Genomic DNA, 19,302 nt, shown 5'->3' with positions numbered 1-19,302 from the left:
ACGCCAGTGAAGCGCCGCAGACGGAAGTGTCAGCCAATCAGGATCGCTCTATGCAAATACAGTAGCCAGGCGGCAGCCAATCACGTTCATCCTGTTCAAGAGCAGCAAACTGAGGATAAATTTGAGTTCCTGTCTAATTTCATTGGCTGACGCTGCTATGACCATGGCGTCAGTGCCAAACTTCAGCCACGCCTTCCGTCAAGCGTTGACGCTGACGCCCCGTGTGAACGTACCGTCAGTGATTCATGAGGCTTCATTTACCCATCCCTAGCAGCAATAAACAGAGTCCAATAAACAATCCAGATAGGGGCAGGCAGAACAGAGTCAGAAACGTAAAACAGTCCAGGGTCAAAAACAAAACACAAACACGGGAAAACCGCTCAAAAATGCAGACTAACAGTACAACAAGACTTCGCGATGAGTGAATGTGAAAACCAGGTATTTATGGTGTGAGTGAAACAAGGTGATGAGAAACAGGTGAAAGAGATGAGTGCTGATGAGTCCGGCCAGTGCGTTATTATGGGAAATGTAGTGTTTGAAGGAGTGATCACAGTCTAGTGTGGAGTGGCCTCTGGTGGCTCTCGAAGGCACTACAGCTGGTGACCGTTACAGGTATAACCAGTGTTTGTAATGTCAGGAAAATAAATCTTAAAAAGGCACAAAATTCCATTTCTAACCTGCTTAGTAATTAATGATAAGTGATGAATCATCAGTCTGGTAAAATATGCAGTGTTATTTAAAGTAGAATCACAGTACAGATTAATATGTGAAACATGACAGCAGTATAAGTTGTGTACTAGAGCAGGATAATACAGATGTTCTTATACATTATTTCATGTAAATATTTTTTTTAATGTAAATTAATCACAAATCATATTTGTTGGGTGAATGTGGATTATTCATTAGTACATTATCAGCTATTATGTTCCTGATAACTCAGTGATGTCTAAAATCAAAAGTACGGTGGCCGAGAGAGCTCAACACGCAGCAACTGAAGAAAACACATGCAATATGTTCAATGTCATCAGAATACAAATGTATTCTGTATTTGAAAATCATTTTCATATGATTTGGAATAAGATCGAATAAGATCGATTGTGTTTGAATTGAGATCGCGATCTTTTAATAATTGTTAATCCTACATCCATATAAGCCAGCCTATGAACATATGAACTTGCAGCTTCTGTTTGCATGTGTCCAATGTGTTATTTTAGCTTCATAAAACCAATGATGATTGTTGTCATCTGCATGATGGTTTTGCTAACAAACAAAAAAACTGTCCAATGGTGACCTCTGGCTCTGAAAGGAGGAAGCTGCAACTTAAGTTCATATGTTCATAGGCTGGCTCATATGGATATGTAGGATTAAGATCGCGATCTCAATTCAAACACACAATCGATCTTATTCCAAATCATATGACAATTTGAATTAATTCAAAATAATTCCTTCAAAAACTTTAATTTAATTTTTTTTAATCTAATTAATTCATTTCAATTAAATAGACTCATTTATACAATTTTAGACATTTATAAATAGATACATTTATAATATTAGCCTAATGTTTTGCTTTCAGAATCGTGGGTGTACCTTAATCCCTATTCTAAAATACTGATTATCCAGAGTAATTAAGCTTTATAGGAATATATCTGGCATCTAACTAATAGGCTAGCCTACTATTAGTAGGCTACTGTTTCAGGCTACTTGCATGCTAGGATGTAAAATGTACAATCTTACAGATGAAATCTTTATGTTGGCTATTAATTAAAATTTGGGAAAATTATAATCCATTATAATGCATTCTGAAAAGTTGTCTTATTTTTAAAGACATCACTTCTCATCTGGGCTGCGTTCCAGTCCACTTTTAGATACTAAAAGTGAACTTCCCTATAAGCACTTCCCTTTGGGGGAATCCCTGCCGCCATTTTGAAGTGCGTCTTCCTGAAGTGGGTGAGGGACGTTTATATAGACAGACCCTCGCTCCCTCGTTTTTGACCGTGATTTTGACTTCATGTACACTTCAGGCAACTCCATACCATAATGCAACACGATTGTGACGTCAACTCATATTGCGTTTAATTTAACTTTGATATATTAATTTTTATTATTAATTTTTTTAATTAAACAACTCAAACACACCTATATACATATAGAATGCTGCATTAAACAATTTCATAAGGGAAAAATATATATATATAATAAATCAACCCCATAGTGGATTCTAGTGATCGAGGGCTTAGCACTTTCCAATTCATCCTTATTGCAACATGTTCTGCCAGTAGTGGGCACTCATGCAACGTAAGTAATGAAGTACATCCGAGTGAACGAGACGGAGGGAAGTTAGCGAGTGAAGGGCATGACAATTTTGGACTAGAACGCAGCCCTAGTGTGTGAAATTACGCAAACCACGCTCCTCCAGCAACCCCCACCCCCCCATGAACCAGATGGTGTAGTTAGCCTACAACATCTACCAACAGGGGCAAATGGGGCCATGATGACAACCAGCACAACCTGTTTGATATGTAATGAACCTCTTTGTTAATTCAACCTAATGTAAGCAGATCTATAGTGGCTTCAATATCAACAAAAAGGAGAGGAAGAGGAATGTCATCATTGGTCTGTCAATTTTAATTCCACTTCGATCATATAGTTAAAGGGTTAGATCCCCACAAAGTGGAATTTTGTCATAATTTGCTGTTGTGCCAAACCTGTAGGCCTATCTCTAAAGAAAAGTTGGTTACCAACATTCTTTGGAAAATATTCTTTTGTGTTCTGCAGAAGACAGAAACTGATAGAGTTTGGAAACTATTTGGAACTAAAGTTTAGAACAAAGAAATGTTGACATTAGTTTCATTTTTTTAAGTGACGTTTCCCTCATTGAGTACTCCCGACTGAAATACTCTTGTTTTTATTTGCAATGAGAGTATTTGGCCATTTAGATTTTTATATAGGCCTATATGATACTATAATATGTGATCTCAAGTGCATTAAAGTAAAAGAACCGACTAGCGTATAAACATAACATAAAAATTTTACATAGCCTAGCCTTAGTCTTTTTTTTTTTTTTTTTTTTTCTCTCTCTTTAATCACAGTAGCACCAGTTGAAAAGTTTCTTAAATTTCTTAACTGAAATTGTACTGCTGCATACTAGGGCCAAATATTTTGGGTCACAAAAAAATATATATCATGTTTGATAAAGATTGGCAATATACTGAGGTTGGACTTAAAGGGATGATTCTGAGTAATTTCAACCTAGGGTCCTGTGCACCATGTTTTGAAGTCCATAAAAAAGCATCCATCCATGATAAAAGAGAGCCGTGGTTAATAAAGGCCTTCTGAAGTGAAGCGATGTGTTCGTGTAAGAAAACATCCATATTTAAAACTTTATCGACTAAAATAACTAGCTTCCGGAGGACGGACTACGCAAGTCAACTTATGCCACAAGAGTAACCAGTGACGTTGGATAGGAGTATCGTAAGTTTCGATGCCTCTCGCGGTTCGAACAAACAGGGCTCAAACAAACTCTGACATTTCTCTGTAAAAATTATTGTTTTAGACTTCTAATTCGTGACTGGTGTTTTGTATTGCTCTATATCCTCTGCGCTTCCGCGTTCGTCATTACGTTGTGCGTCGGGGCAGGGGTTAGTCTTCCACCGTGCCATTCATCCATGACCATTATCTCATGTTGCAGTATGATAGTGCACGGCTGTACCAGTACTGACTGGTTTTCGGGTTTTAATTTCAAACCCTGAATATAACAATATAATATGTAATGAAGTGGATGTTATTGAGTGCACTCATTCTATCCCACATTGCACCACAATAACGAGCAGCCGATGTACGTTCAACGGCTGTCCAAATTTGCTCGCTCTTTTTCATTCATTCCTTCAAGTGAACAGTAGGCTATTAGTGGACTAACATAGGTAATAGTGATTGAGGGTTTAGGGGGCGATTTCGGATTCAGCCAACATGACACAAAAGACTAGGGAAGCACATGGCAGGACCACATGAGGGCAAGGGAATCACATGACAAGACAGGAAATGACTGACATGAAACATGAACCAACAACCAAAACTAGTAACATGAAACATGAACATGAAATAAAACTCAAAACAAGACAGTTTTCTGTCACAAAAGGTATTTAGATGATGCAAATAAATCCCATGCAATTGAATAAACAGCCTGGGTTTAAATAGTAAAGTGTAGTTTTCTTAAATTCAAAATGGCGGGAAATTAAATAATTATTGTGGTAAGAAAATCAGCCTTTGTAGTTTATAGAAATCTCTATAAGCAAACATTGACAAATTCATTGTAAGTGATTTATGAGATTTTACAGTTTTATAAAGTGAACACAAAAACAAATTTAAATGTCATCTTTACCCACGTTAACTTGTATCTCAGAACTCTGTCAAGCATATCAACCGTTCAGCTGAAAATCGTTTTCACACATTCTCTTGTTTGTCTTTCTATTGGTCTTGCCTCATAGTAAGTGATATTGTGATATTTGCTTAGGTGCTGTGGTACTTTCAGGGTATAACACTACTTCAGCCCATCCCTGAGTCTGTAACTTTAAACCAGTATCATGTCAGGTTTGACATCGCATGTTCAGCATCGTTGAATCAAACAAGCATATACTTTCAATTGTTTCACCTCACCCATTTCCATTATCAGCTTCAAATAACAAGCCAACCTGTGGTATTTACATACCATTCACTGTGCTGAAGCTCCTTTTACATCTGTATCTTCTCAAAGGATTTTAAAATCGAACTGGGATTGGCATAAAGAATAAAGCTATGAATTCACTTTCAGGGTCTCAATGAACACCTCAAAATGCAGAAATTTTGTCTGATGGTTATATTTAGAGGTATAGGGTAGAGGAAATAAGCTCAGTGTAAACAGCATGACAGAAAAACAAACCTGTGTTGATTGATATTCCTGTGAACATCGTAACTAAATGTTCTTTAGCGATAGATAGATAGACCTGTATGAATTTCTTTTTTCTGCTGAACATAAAAGAAGATATTTTGAAAAATGTCTGTAACCAAACAGTTGATGGACCCCATTGACTTCCATAGTATTTTTTTTTTTCCTACTATGGAAGTCAATGGGGTCCATCAACTGTTTGATTACAGACATTTTTCAAAATATCTTCTTTTGTGTTCAGCAGAAAAAAGAAATTCATACAGGTTTGAAACAACTTGAGGGTGAGTAAATGATGACAGAATTTTCATTTTTGGGTGAACTATCCCTTTAATAATAGTTGTAACAGTTAACTAGTAAGAGTTATAGTCATTAATTATATTAATTATAATACAATAATATCAGTAAGATTGCTAGTTGGCCAGGGTTCACAATCAAACCAAAGGCATGAAAAACTGGCATGTTAAAAATCGAAAACTTGGTGCTTTAGCCTACTTAAGATTATTTTTATGTGTTGAGATTAGCGTGACTTTTAACAAATTCTTTTCAGTGGAAAATATAGAACTTGTTTATGTAACATGGCTAAAGTTTTTTCCCCAGAACTGTGACATGAAATAGCTACTCCTTGTGACACCAGAACAACAACAAATCAAGATTTTTGTGACAGGTTATGTTTCACAGAGACACAGAGCTGAACCGCGCTTTAACATGCATGAAAGAAAACAGTGAAATAAACCTACTGTCATGGAGACAAAAGTACATTTTTAATTTTAATACAACAAATGCTTAAATGTTCTTTAATCAGTCAAATTGACATAGAGCAAATATGTAATAAATTATGGGTGTTTGAATGAACTGTCAACATTCAGTTGCTATATTGTCATTGTATGCGATGGTTCCTTTCTAAAGTGTTTGCTCTTTGATTGCTCAAAGCACAGAAAACCATGAACAACCTAAAAGTCAAATCAGACAGAGCATTTATACTTCGGATATATTCCTATATTCTCAATTATTGTCTGTTCATTATTAAGTCAATTTTATTAAGTATTATCCATTTGTTGTTCATTTTCCAAAAAGCAAAAACAGTGTAACTGGTCCCATGAAAAAAGAAGGAACGAATAATTTGGAACTAATTTGTCATTTGGAACTTGATTTACAAAAAAATACTAAAAGTATAAACAAAAAATAAAAAGACTTAAAAACATAGAAAACTAAAGTAGCCTTCCCAAGAGTAAGAAATAAGATATTATGTCCTTAAGTATGTTTAAAAGAAAATAAATAAACTCAATGTACAGTAGTGGACAAAATGATGTCCGGAGGGGATTAAACATATTATTTTATATTATTCATATTTTATATTTTTTTTAAATATGAAGGAGGAACAAAACATTAAACTTGGTTAAGGTATTTATCTAACAAAATTATTTGGTAAAAAAAAGAAAGAAAGCAAAATACAGCAACAGGTTTTATTTTACTATGCAAAAAGAAATGCATGGAAAAATAAAAAGCTCAAAGGAAAAAGCTTACATTCACTACAACATAATCAGTTGTTAATATTTCGTAGGTTGTCTTTTTGCATGTTTTCATAAATTCTTGCCCGGTAAAAAATTATGTCCGCACAATTTGGCATGTTTCATTGCGTTATCAAAAATAAAACAATTGCAATATGCTTACAAAACCTTTAACACATTTTTAATAATATTTGAATAAAGAGTAAATATGTCAATTTTCCTAGGCCTTTACATTTGGCCACTACTGTATAACATAATAAAATAATATATACTTCAAGTTATTAACTAATTATGTAGCTGAAATTATATTTTTGCTTATATCATTGTTATATAAGAAACCTTTTTCGATGAAAGATTTCATTTCATTGATAGTGCTTGTCATTTCACCTTTGTACATACAGATCTGACACCACAAAGGACTTACTTTAAGGCCATTCTAAACTAAACTAACAGCGAAAAAAGATGTGAACACACCTTCTTTTCAACTCTATTATGATTCTGCATAGTTTTGCGCTATGTGACTTTCTTTGAAAACCTGGGAAACGAGTTTCATTGTCAAACAAATATGTGTGAACCTGTAGATTTTTTGTTATTTATGGGAGAATTTCAAAGCAATGAGGTTTTCATATTTTCTTTTTGCACTTGATATATTAATGAATTATAATATTGTACATTGATATCAATATTGTGTTTGGAAAGCTCAAAGACACTAAGAATACTAGAAGAATAAGTATAATTATTCAATATAAGAGTATTCAAAATATTGATCTAAAGTCAAACATTTCAGGTTTCATTTTGTTTCATAAAGTTATTGTCTTCTAAAGCAAGTACATAAAACATGAACATCAAAATGTCCTTTATCTAAAGCTCATGTGCTGGTATGTAATGTTGAGAATCAAGTTTGACCTTTTAATGTGAGCATCTTTGGCTGAATACTTTTCATATTTTTCCTCTTCTGTAAGAATGGTTGAGTACATTATGTAGGTGTGCCAAAGGCAACCCGGACTTCACTGAGAAAATGAGGCGTGTAGGCGTCAGGCCATAAGGGTATATATATATAAGTTCACAGTCATCATTGATATCAGAGATATGAAGATGTTCTGGAAACTGAGTTTGGTGTTTGTGGTCACTCTCCTAATCAAAGGTAAATGCCTACATCTTAATAGAAATGTTCTTTATAAAATGATTTCACTTGCTCCTGACAAAATAAATACAATTAAAAAATACCAAAACATTTTTTTACAAGTTGTATTACTTATATTTATTAGAATTCCTAATGTCTTGTCTGTTTTTTTATTAATTATATTAAATATAGAAAATATTACTAAGCATTTGACCAAACACTATAATTATTTATAAAGTTATGAATACTTTATTTCATGTGGTCCTTATAATGTGATACTAAGTTTTTTCTAAGTATACAGTAATAAAGTAATTACAACTCATTAACAAACTATTAGTTTATAGTTCATTCATAGTTAATATATTGTATAGTCTCTACATTGTTAATATATTAATAGGTTATACACAAATAGTTCTTCATTCATTGTCACTGTAATTAACACTAATTATTGTTGTTTAATTAACTTGTAGTAAAGGAATTGGTTATTAGGCGTAAACAATTCTCACTTTAGATTGGGTCACAAAAAAAGGGAAAATGTCAATTTTTCTGTTAATTAAGTGCTTTATTAGACATTATTAGGCCTTTATTAGACATTAATTGCATTCATATTCAGTGTTCCTTAAAATTTTTACAAATACATTAAGCACACACATACATGTTGCTATAAGTGGTTTACGGGAACAGTCATAGACGCAATAACTTAAAGGGATAGTTCACCCAAAAATGAAAATTGTTTACTCACCCTCAAGTTGTTCCAAACCTGTATGAGTTTCTTTGTTCTGCTGAACACAAAGGAAGATATTTGGAAGAATGTTTGTAACCAAACAGATCTCGGTCCCCATTGACTACCATAGTATTTTTTTTTTTCCTACTATGGAAGTCAATGGGGACCGAGATCTGTTGATTACAAACGTTCTTCCAAATATCTTCCTTTGTGTTCAGCAGAACAAAGAAACTCATACAGGTTTGGAACAACTTGAGGGTGAGTAAATGATGACAGAATTTTCATTTTTGGGTGAACTTTCCCTTTAATGACATTTTCCCATTTTCCTTGACCTAATCTAAAGTGAGAACTATTTAGTTAATAAGTTGTTAACAAAGCATAGAAAAAAAAACATGATCAAACTCAATATCTAACACTTTACATATGAGCTAATTAAACAATAATAATTGTAATTAAAGTGACAATCAACAAAGATTTCACTGTTTTTATATAGCCATATTGATATATTAACAATGTAGAGACTACAAGAATTAACTATTAACTAATAGTTGCAAATGATTTGTACGTACTTTATTACTGTATACTTATTATAAAGTGTTACCATATACATTAATTAATAGTCAATTTCTAAATTATTCTGCAGAAAATATTCTTCAATAGATAGCTTTTACTTTTACAATTAAAGTGTTTCCCTTCCAATTCAAAGAGTCTCACATACTACCTAAGCTACTTCATGTCATGTCATGTTTAGTTTCTGTCTTGTTTAGTTTTCAGTCTTAGTCTACGTTTACACAACAACGATGTTCTAAAAAACAGAAACATTTTGTGTTTTTCACATACATTTTTCACTTTGTGTTTTTCACATACAGACACAGTGTTGTAAATACATTCCCCATTCACACGGATCCACGAAAATGATTAAAAACGCTGTATTATTCATGCCAAGCCAGTAGTTGGCGAGGTCACTTTGTGAAGAAACACTACGCGTCTATAGACTGAACACGTAATACGCATGATGTCACCGTTTTCACAAATTCGTGTTTTTGTAATTTTTCAAGGAGATGATAACGGTATCGTTTTCAAAACTTGCACTTTGAATCACATTTTCAAAAGCTTGCACTTCCAGGCCCCCAAAACACTGTTGTCGTGTTTTAAGTTAGTTAGTTAGTTCGTTAGTTTTAAGTTTTCACTGTCACTATTTTTCTCAATATGCGTTCTTGTGTGTACTCGTGTTCTTGTGGACTTGTGAAACGTCATCGGTCGCTGTATTGTTCCAATTCAAAGTTCACATCTAGCCAAGTACAGATCAAATCCCTGGATGTGTTCTTGATCCGCCCCTTTTATCTAGGATGCATCGAGAGGTGTCTTGTGCGGACTTGAGTCAGCCAGGTATCCCATAATGCATCTGGCACCTACCACCCGTGTAATTTAAAAATACTACTGTCATTGTGACACGAAATGTAGTTTTAAGAGTTTTTCAGGCAAGAATGTAGTTGTTTAAAGCTCAAATCTGTGGTTTATTTATGAAGATTTATGAAAATTTTTATCTGACGTTTTCGTAGTTGTGAGATTCAGGCGATCCGAATCTCACATTCTTTATTTTCCTCTTTAACCCCGCCGAGAATAGCCTTACCTCGGCTAGTCCTTCTGACGTTTGCTGCTGACTCTGATGTCTCTGTAGTGGTTAAACTTGAGATATGATTTGTCTTGTGTATATCTAACTGGTCGATCTTTGGTTTCATGAATCTATCATTTGTTCCCTGACACATCGTTTTAGAAAAGTGAAGTTTTGTAACTTTACCATTGTAGCCTACTAGAGCGCTGACTTTGTACGTTTAACTGAATTGTTTGACTTTATTTTATAGCTTCTTATACCTTTTACTTATACTTTTATAATGGCTATTAGCCTATTGATCATTAAAACTGACATTTAACAAAAAGAGACAGGGTTGTGTTTTATGTCATATTTTATTTTATTACAGTGAAGATTATCAGATATGCACATATTGCCTGCACCACATATTAATATGTTTAATTTTTTTTAAAACGTAAACAAAACGTGGCAGGGTTGTGTTTTAAAGTTTGTTTTGTTATATTTGCACTTGCGTCCTCCCGTCCTGATCTCCTGAGTCGAACTTGGCAAGTCTGAACTACCAAGGACGCAAGTCCGAACTTTGCGTACTTGATATTGAGAAATGCCTATGGTTTCACACCTGTTCCCCATTCCATTAATTATCATCCTCTGTGTATTTAAACCTTTAGTCTTGCTCAGTTCATTGTCTTATGTGTTAACATTATTTGAAATGTGTAGTGTAATCTTGCTCTCTGTCTTTATTAAATATCATTTATTTGCTCATTGTGCATCATGCATCATGCATATCTTCCTTGAATTTAACTAAAGCAATGATACTTGATGGTTTTGTTGAATATCGGTTTGTCTTTTTTAATAACTGGTCTCGTTTCAATTTCTCTAGGGTGTGACTGCCAGCCTATGGGTAAATAATATCTCATCACATAATAATAAAATTTATTGAGCAACATATTCACTTTTTTTCTGAGAGCGGCAGAATAAGGGTCCTTTATCTCTCTTCTTTTTTGAAGCGTGTGGCAGAGCCCCTCTCAACACAAAGATCGTGGGGGGAGTTAATGCGTCCGCTGGCGCTTGGCCATGGCAGGTCAGCCTTCACGCGCATGGAAGTCATTTCTGTGGTGGATCACTAATCAACAATCAATGGGTTCTGTCAGCAGCTCACTGCTTTCCATGGTAACCAACACAAAGATCTTCAATTACATGTTTGCTTCTCCTTGATGAATATCATGATTGTAATCACTTGGTCACGTCCTCCTTGCAGGACTAATGCTGAAAGCATTACTGTGTACCTGGGGCGACAGTCTCAAGAACAAACCAATCCAAACGAGGTGTCCAGAAACGTCTCTCAACTCATAGTTCATCCAGGCTATGTCGATGGACAATCTCATGACAATGACATGGCTCTGTTGCGTCTCTCCTCACCTGTGAACTTCACTAATTACATCCAGCCAGTCTGTCTGGCTGCAGAGGGAAGCACATTCAACAGTGACATGATGTGGGTCACAGGTTGGGGAACCATTAATTCAGGAGGTAAGAATCAAGAAGATTTTTTGATGCATACCACTTGGTGCTCCAAGATGCTCAATGTCTGACACTTTAGGGGCATTCCTCTAAAATATACCGTGTGTATATATAACGGAGACCAGCTGAGAGCTGTGCAGACCTCACCCACTTGATCTCAAGAGGTGCACTAGTGACTGAAGCTAGAGACTTGAGTTCGAGTCCCACTCAGAGCGGGGCATGTAGGACCGGAGGGGTTACATATAGTCTCTGTTTGCTTTCAGTACATGCCAGATAAAACCATCATGTATTTGACTCATGATCACAGATGTCCAAGTATACATACCAATTTAATAGATTTTATGGCCCAATTTTTTTGCCTCTTGTATGCATAAAGTTGAGCAATAGTTGAATTAAGAATACTAGCATACTACTCTTACTACTTGTACACTATAGGATACCACACAAGCATTTATTGGCAATGTCCACTCAGCGCCGAACCAGTGGACACATATGGTGACAGCAATTGACATGCAGGAGATTGCCAAGCCTGTTATTGTATAATTTAAATAGTTGTATATACAAATATAATGATATTGTATAATATAAATATAAGAATATAAGAAATTTTTAAACATTCCTAAAATCAAGACAAAAAGATTAAAAAAATAATATAAAAGAGATGGGTTGTGTTAAAGTCGTAACATGAAAGCATGTGATCGTTCGACACTCTTGCAGAGTCTATGGCAGAGTTATTATAGTTAACTATACTAATACTATCAAAACGACTACAACTTTAACTAAAATAAAAATGAAATCTGAAATATAAAAACTAATTACAACGGAAAAACTATAATCAATGATATATAATAATGATAAATAACACTGGTCTATGGCCCCTTTAAACTTTGCATTTGCATGCAAAAATGCACCTTGTTTGCATTTAAACCTGGCTTTTAATGATGACAATAGCAACCCAATCACCAAAAGGCATGTTAAAGGATTAGTTCACCCAAAAATCACTCACCCTCATGTTGTTCCAAACTTGTAAGACTTTTGTTCAACTTCAGAACAAAGATATTTGAATGAAATCTGAGAGATTCCTGTCCCTTCATTGACAGCCACACAACTACCACTTTGACGCTTCAAAAAGTTCATAAAGAGATCGTAAAACTAATACATATGGCCTGAGCGGTTTAGTCCAAATTTTCTGAAGCGATTTTTTTATATAAACAGATTGAACTTAGACTTTTATTCACATATAAACACTGATCAGCGAACATAAACTGAAGTTCAACCGAACCTGCTTGACACTCCAGAACAAACCTCACTGGTTTTTGCGGAAGCTCAAACGTGCTGCGTAACACATGGGAATGAAGCTCATTTGTTCTCTCACATCAAGCAAACATGCTTGAGCGGTAACACTTTATAATGGTCCGTCATTAATAAGTAACTATGCAGGAAGTAATGAAGGACTAATGAGTAGTTCTACATTAACACTTCAGCTACTACTATTAACTAATATGGAAACAATATTAACTAATCAGTAAGTAATATAAAGTTTAAGAGATTATTCCTTATTAGGGAATCAATAATTACTTAATGAGATTAGCTTCATTAATAACTATTAACTAACTGACAAATTATAAAGAACATTATTGTGTGTCTGAGACGTAATCAGTCATCATTTTTACTATGAATATAGTCACAAAATACAGCACTATTTACTCAAATGTTACCTAGTCACTATGCAGGAACTACTAGTGATCTGTTGATGAATGTTTATTGTAAATAAGTAGTGTAAATTTAATATAAATTCCATCTGCTCATCATATAAAGTGATTGTGTCTCTTCAAAAAAATCCGGACTAAACCACTCACTACATATGGATTAGTTTACTTTATGTGCTTTACTTATGATGCAACAAAGTGGTAGTTGCGTAGCTGTCAATGAAGGGACAGGAATCTCTCAGATTTCATAAAAAAGATATTCATTTGTGTTCCGAAGATGAACGAAAGTCTTACGGGTTTGGAACGACATGAGGGTGAGTAATTAATGACAGAATTTCCATTTTTGAGTGAACTATTCCTTTAATGTTAGGTGTAAATAGGGCCAATGTGATGTAAGAAATTGATTCTGTCTAAAGATCAGTATATTACTCAAAATCATCTCAACTTGTTATTTAAGTGTTACTGATGAGTTTTTCTGTTTCCCAGTATCCCTTCCTTCACCTCAAATCCTACAGGAGGTGGATGTGCCCCTGGTTGGAAATATTAAATGTAACTGTCTTTATACTGGATTAATAACAGACAACATGATGTGTGCTGGACAGCCAGAAGGTGGAAAAGATTCCTGCCAGGTATCATTTGTACATGGCTTGTACTTACATAATATTATAATAATATTTTATATTATATCCCCTAACCCAACTCCTACCCCTAAACCTACCCATCACAGAAAACATTTTCAAAAGACTTCATTCTGTATGATTTATAAACTGTTTTCCTCATGGGGACCAAAAATGTCCTCACATGACATTTTAGTCTCATATCGTAGGGTTTACCAGGACCACACACCCATTTATTTTTTTGTATCAACATGATCAACATGGAATGATTTGACTACATTTTTTAGAAATCAGTAAATATCTGACAGAGAGAGTTAAATTCTTTGTCATTGTACAGGGTGACTCCGGAGGTCCAATGGTCATCAAACAGGGCTCTAGATGGATCCAGGCTGGCGTTGTGAGTTTTGGCTATGGTTGTGCTCTGCCTGAATATCCTGGTGTGTATGCCAGAGTTTCTCAGTACCAGCAGTGGATCAGTAATTACACCGGACTGAACAGAGGTGCTTTCGTCACTTTTAACTCCACCACTCTTCCGGACGAGAATGTGAGCTGCCCTACCCCTACTACACGTAAGTTTGTTAACATCACCATGATAAAGCAAAATTATATTATTGAAATTAGAGCTTACTGGCACTTTCCCATTAGCTCCCATTTACCCCTTCTCTCTCTCTTTTCTCTCCAGCGACATTGTGCGGAGGTTCTGCAGGTTCATGGCCATGGGTGGCTAGTCTAGCTCTTAACGGTTATCCTATGTGTGTAGGTACTTTGGTCTCTGACCGATTCGTCATGACCTCTGCTAACTGCTTTTCCAGGTAATCAAAACAGGAAAACTTAATTTCATATGAAATCAGTGACCTAAACATAGGTTGACATAGACTTGCGCCCTGACATCAATATCTCATTCTTCAGATTCATGGGTATGGATGGATGGACAGTGAGCCTCAGTGTTGTCCAGTGGGACTGTTCCAGCAACGTCATGTCGGCTGACGTGGCAAATGTCTTTTTCGACGATATTTTCGGCAATGGTGTAGCACTTGTGGAACTGTCTTTTCCGTTTTATTACGTTCCCAATGTTCCGGTTGACATGTATGATTTTAGCTTTGGCCCTGGTTCTCAATGTTCAATAGTTGGTTGGAGTTCAGGATGTGAGTTTATATAACCACTTATGCAGACTTTTTATCTCATTAAATTCAATGACATCTCAAGAATGATATTTATTCCCCATTCGTTTTTCTTTCCTCGTAAGGGGAGCAATCTTTTCAGGAAGTCCAGGCCACCATTGTAAACTGCGATCCTTCAGACACCTCACCGTTCAACATCTGCACAGAGCCACTGCCTTTGAGCTTTGAGCAGGTATCTGCGGGCTTGTCTTTTGATTTTCCAGACTGAAACACATTTGAGATACTACTTACCACTATGTCCAATTGTAATGTGTCCTAACAATGTTCCACTGAGAGTTTAGTATGAAGTTTGTAACGGTCTTTCTTACTCTCATTCAGAAAGAGAACGGCATCCCCCTGCTGTGTAGCATGAATGGCATGTGGGTTCAGACTGGTCTTTTGTCCATTCCCCCTGGCAGTGGCATCAACCCACAATCCTCCAACAGCACAGTCTTCATCAAGACCTCTCCCTTCTCTAGCTTCCTGACTAACACTATCAGAGAATACCCATCTATTCTGGATGGGGTGGAGTCATTCTCACCCCTCTCTCTCACCTGCATCCTGCTGCTCTCTTTCCCAGCAGTCCTCCAGGCCATTTATTAAAGCTGTTATCTGTCACTTTCTCACCGAATAAACTAACAGTACATTATGGGGGGCATTATAGGTTATTTGCTTTTGCATTAGTAATATAGCTAATGAGTTTTAAAAAATCCTGAATTTGAATAAAGTAATTAAAGTGGAATTTTTAACAGTGTATATTCCAAATAAAACAAACTAAGAGTGTATTAACATTTAAATAAATTTAAGCTATGAAAATCTGTCTGTATGAACACATGCATTTACTTTTTACATATACTTTAAGGATGAGTGGTATAAATATTTTTACACGTGTATACGCAAACACACACACATATAAATTACAATAAGTAGACAATTTACCTGCCACAATAAAGCTGTTTATAATACTGAAACCTGAAGAGAATTATCTTTTTTTTTTTTTTTGCCATGGGTTCCCTCAGGAATTTCCTATGGGTTTTAGAACAATGTTTTCCGATTTATGATTACAATAAGGTCTGTGGCCAGGAAAATCTAAACCGCAAGCCAGAGGGTAAGGTAAAAGGGGTGGGCACTAACTGATGAAATAGATTTTAAATAAATGAATGGTGCATCTCTCCTCACCCATGGAGAACTTCATTGCATGCATCAAACTGGTCTGTCTAGCAGCAGAAAGAAGCACATTCAACCACAACATAATGTGAGTCACATGTGCTGAACTTGAGACCATGAAGCCAAACCTGTTATTTCATAATTGAAATGTGCTAAGGTGTGTCCAGCAGTACTAAAAAAATGCATTTGTCAAATATTTCCAAGGCACATTGTTGGTCCAGCGATGGGCAGCTTCAGTCCTGAGGGCCACTGTCCTGAAGAGTTTAGTCCCGTCCCTAATCAAACACACCTGCCTGCATTTTTCAAGCAATCCTGAAGCCTTGGGGCCTGTTTACTTCATCAGTTCGTGTGTTTTCTCAGATTGGAAAGCTATCTGTTGTTCATGCGTGAATTATATTGTGACTACTATTTCGAAGTGCTGTCTAATGACGCAATGTTGAGTATGTGAGAACAGAAGTGAAAGAGTAAACAAGATGGATGAAGATTGTTGCTCCTGTCTCGTGTGTCTCTAACTCCTAGATACCACACTACCTGATCATGAAAAGATCAGATGTAAATGCCATCTGAAATGCTTTCGAGATGGATTTAAGTTTGTTTACTCAAACCACTTCAGGAGGAGACATATTCCAATCTGGACTGGAAAGTGTATCCATCTGGTTGTTGAAGCCACATACGTATGTAAATTTCCATCGTTCCAAAACCGTAAATAAATAAATAAAGTTTGAGAGCATTTTACCAGCTCCCAGTAGCCAGATAGGCCTACGATAGTGCTACTGCAACACGCATCGATAGACCCTCAGATGAGCCAATCTCTTCAACAAGCTGACTGCTGCAAGTGAAACTGAAAGTTCGGCGTCGTATCCTGAAGCTCAACATACACAGTCATCTTCATTCAAAGTAGTGAGACTAAATTCTATCACCAGTGCTAAAGCAGCTCTCTCTCCTATTGCTGTCTTTTTTCTTAAAATTAGCTGATGATAAATAAAAAAGCTAATTGAAGATTAGATATTCAGTTTGGGGAGACACATTTATGTGTCACATTTACACATTGTCACATCTTTTGCACATTCCAATTCACGAAAAAGATCTGACAGAAAACGAGTCGGAACTGAGCTTGTCTGAGTTTATTATTAAGTGTAATGCCAGGCCGATTTATCCCCGATTTTCCCCTCTTTACCATTGTGGTGAAGAGTAGCGCTTGTGCTTACTGTGGGCACTGGGCACTCAATGTTTCTATGCTATACTGTATAAGTACTGACACCTGTCTTTACTTAGTAGGTCATTATATACTTTGTGCATAATGATGAACAACACTGTTAATCCAACTAAACTGATTTCTTTTGAATAAACTAAATTAAGTTGTATGTAAAAATGTCTTCAATTAAACTAAATAAGGGTAATTCATTATTTTTTGAGTGTATTTACATCAAGGTGGAAAAGGACTTTCATCATATAAAGCCCAAAAGATTATATCAAACTTATTAAGTAATTTTACCTAGCTGGAGAAATCAGGTTATATCTACTGATAGTAATGCTTCAGTAAAACCTTGTTTTTCAGGCTGGTTGAATTCAGTTATAATCAGTTATCTTAAATCATTTATTTCATTTCAACAAAACCAGCTATTGCAGATGTTAGGCTACCATTAAGTTGAACTGAAACATCCATTGATTGAACCAATTGATTCAATGGTTTGAAGTGCTGGAGCCTGGAAATGGCACACGCTGGTGCCTGGCGGTCAGAAAAGTCCAAGCATAAAAATACCTTTTACAAACCAACGGCAATTTTTTTTTTGTATTAGGCAATTATATAGTCTATTCAATTCAATTGAATATGAAATATGAAATATGAAATAATACTAAATATGAAATCTCTGTATAATATGTGTTGTTTTATTAAATTGCATGCTTGTTTTGTTTTATGAAGGGCTTGGTTAATCAGGCTACTCTTCCTTTTTATTATACAAATGTGTAATTAAAATGTCTGCAAGTTTATAAAAACTGATCCATTATCAGGTAAAAAACCATAAGCATTCAGTTGTTGTGTTGATGATTCACATGGTTTCTAGATTATTGTGTAGAGTGATCAAATCCATTTTAAAAGCTTCGTTGACCTTTTTGTGGAGAAAAAAAAAAAGAACTTTATCACAAAAAAAACACATTTCATTACAAGGATTGGACAGCAGAAGACTTGTAGAGAAGACTGTTTGGGACATCTGGAAAACCGACTGTCCGGAGAAGAGAAAGTGAACGCTGCCATGAGTCCTGTGTCGTGCCAACAGTGAAGCATCCTGAGACCATCCATGTGTGGCACTGCTTTTCATCCAAGAGAATGGGCTCTCTCACAATTCTGCCCAAAAACACTAAAGAATGGTATTAAAATGTCCTGCAAGAGCAAATTCTCACAACAATCCTGGAGCAATTTGGTGATGATGCATGCATTTTTCAGTATGATGAAGCACCATGTCACAGGGCAAGAGTGATAATGAAGTGGCTCTGAGATTTTGGATCTGTGGCTAGGCAGTTCCCCAGATATTAATCCCATAGAGAACCTGTGGTCAGTCCTCAAAAGGCGAGTGGACAAGGCAAGCAGAATCTCACAGTTGTGATCAACTCCAATCACTAAAAAGGCAAGAATGGATCACCATCACTCAGGATTTGGTCCAGAAGCTGATTTCCAGCATGCCAGAGCGAATTGCAGAGGTTATGAAGAAGAAGGTTTGTTCACTGCGAGGTTGTGCCGCCTTAAGGACGGCCATGGAACTGGCCTTTATAGATTCGAGAAATTCCCATTTTCCAAACTTATTGGGCATATCGGAGAGAATAGGACTGGTTTCATCACTTTTAGCTCAACTTATCCTGTTGAGGACCAGAATGTGAACTGTAGCTGACTACTCCATATATGTTTTTAAATAACATCACAATGACAAAGCCATGACTTGGCTCTCTTCATTTTCTGTCTGTAGATTACTGTTAAAATGTAATTCTTAATTTATTTCAGAAGATTCTCTTGAGCCTTTATTTCCTGGACAGTGAGCTAAAAGTAATCCAAAGCTATCCTGAGTACACTCTCTTTCTATTTTCTCATCAGCGACATTCGGCTAGTCTAAGCAGGGAAAAAAAATAGTTATTGAGTGGATTAATTAATTAATTAAAGATTTATTCAGTTTAGTTTATTAAAGATTTGATTTAATAAAGTTAATAACATAATAAACGCCTGGAAGCAGTTTTAAAGGGGGATTTAAAACTGTAGGCTAATTTAAA

The 19,302-nt window shown here is 35.7% G+C and overlaps 1 protein-coding gene across 1 annotated transcript; it reads left to right on the top strand.

Moving 5' to 3' along the window:
- The first annotated feature begins 7,444 nt into the window (after positions 1-7,444).
- On the top strand, positions 7,445-16,530 carry LOC311278625 (prostasin). The gene is made up of 10 exons (XM_084389601.1): positions 7,445-7,573; positions 10,751-10,771; positions 10,878-11,040; positions 11,129-11,397; positions 13,584-13,726; positions 14,052-14,283; positions 14,397-14,526; positions 14,624-14,859; positions 14,961-15,067; positions 15,214-16,530. The coding sequence occupies exons 1-10, from the start codon at positions 7,519-7,521 to the stop codon at positions 15,475-15,477; spliced, it is 1,620 nt and encodes a 539-aa protein (XP_084245727.1). The 5' UTR covers positions 7,445-7,518; the 3' UTR covers positions 15,478-16,530.
- The last annotated feature ends 2,772 nt before the right edge of the window (positions 16,531-19,302 follow it).

This window comes from Rutilus rutilus, assembly GCF_951802725.1.
Source record: "Rutilus rutilus genome assembly, chromosome: 1".
NCBI lineage: Eukaryota > Metazoa > Chordata > Actinopteri > Cypriniformes > Leuciscidae > Rutilus > Rutilus rutilus.
The sequence above is the reverse complement of the archived record's forward strand: the minus strand, read 5'-3'. Positions and strand labels throughout refer to the sequence as shown.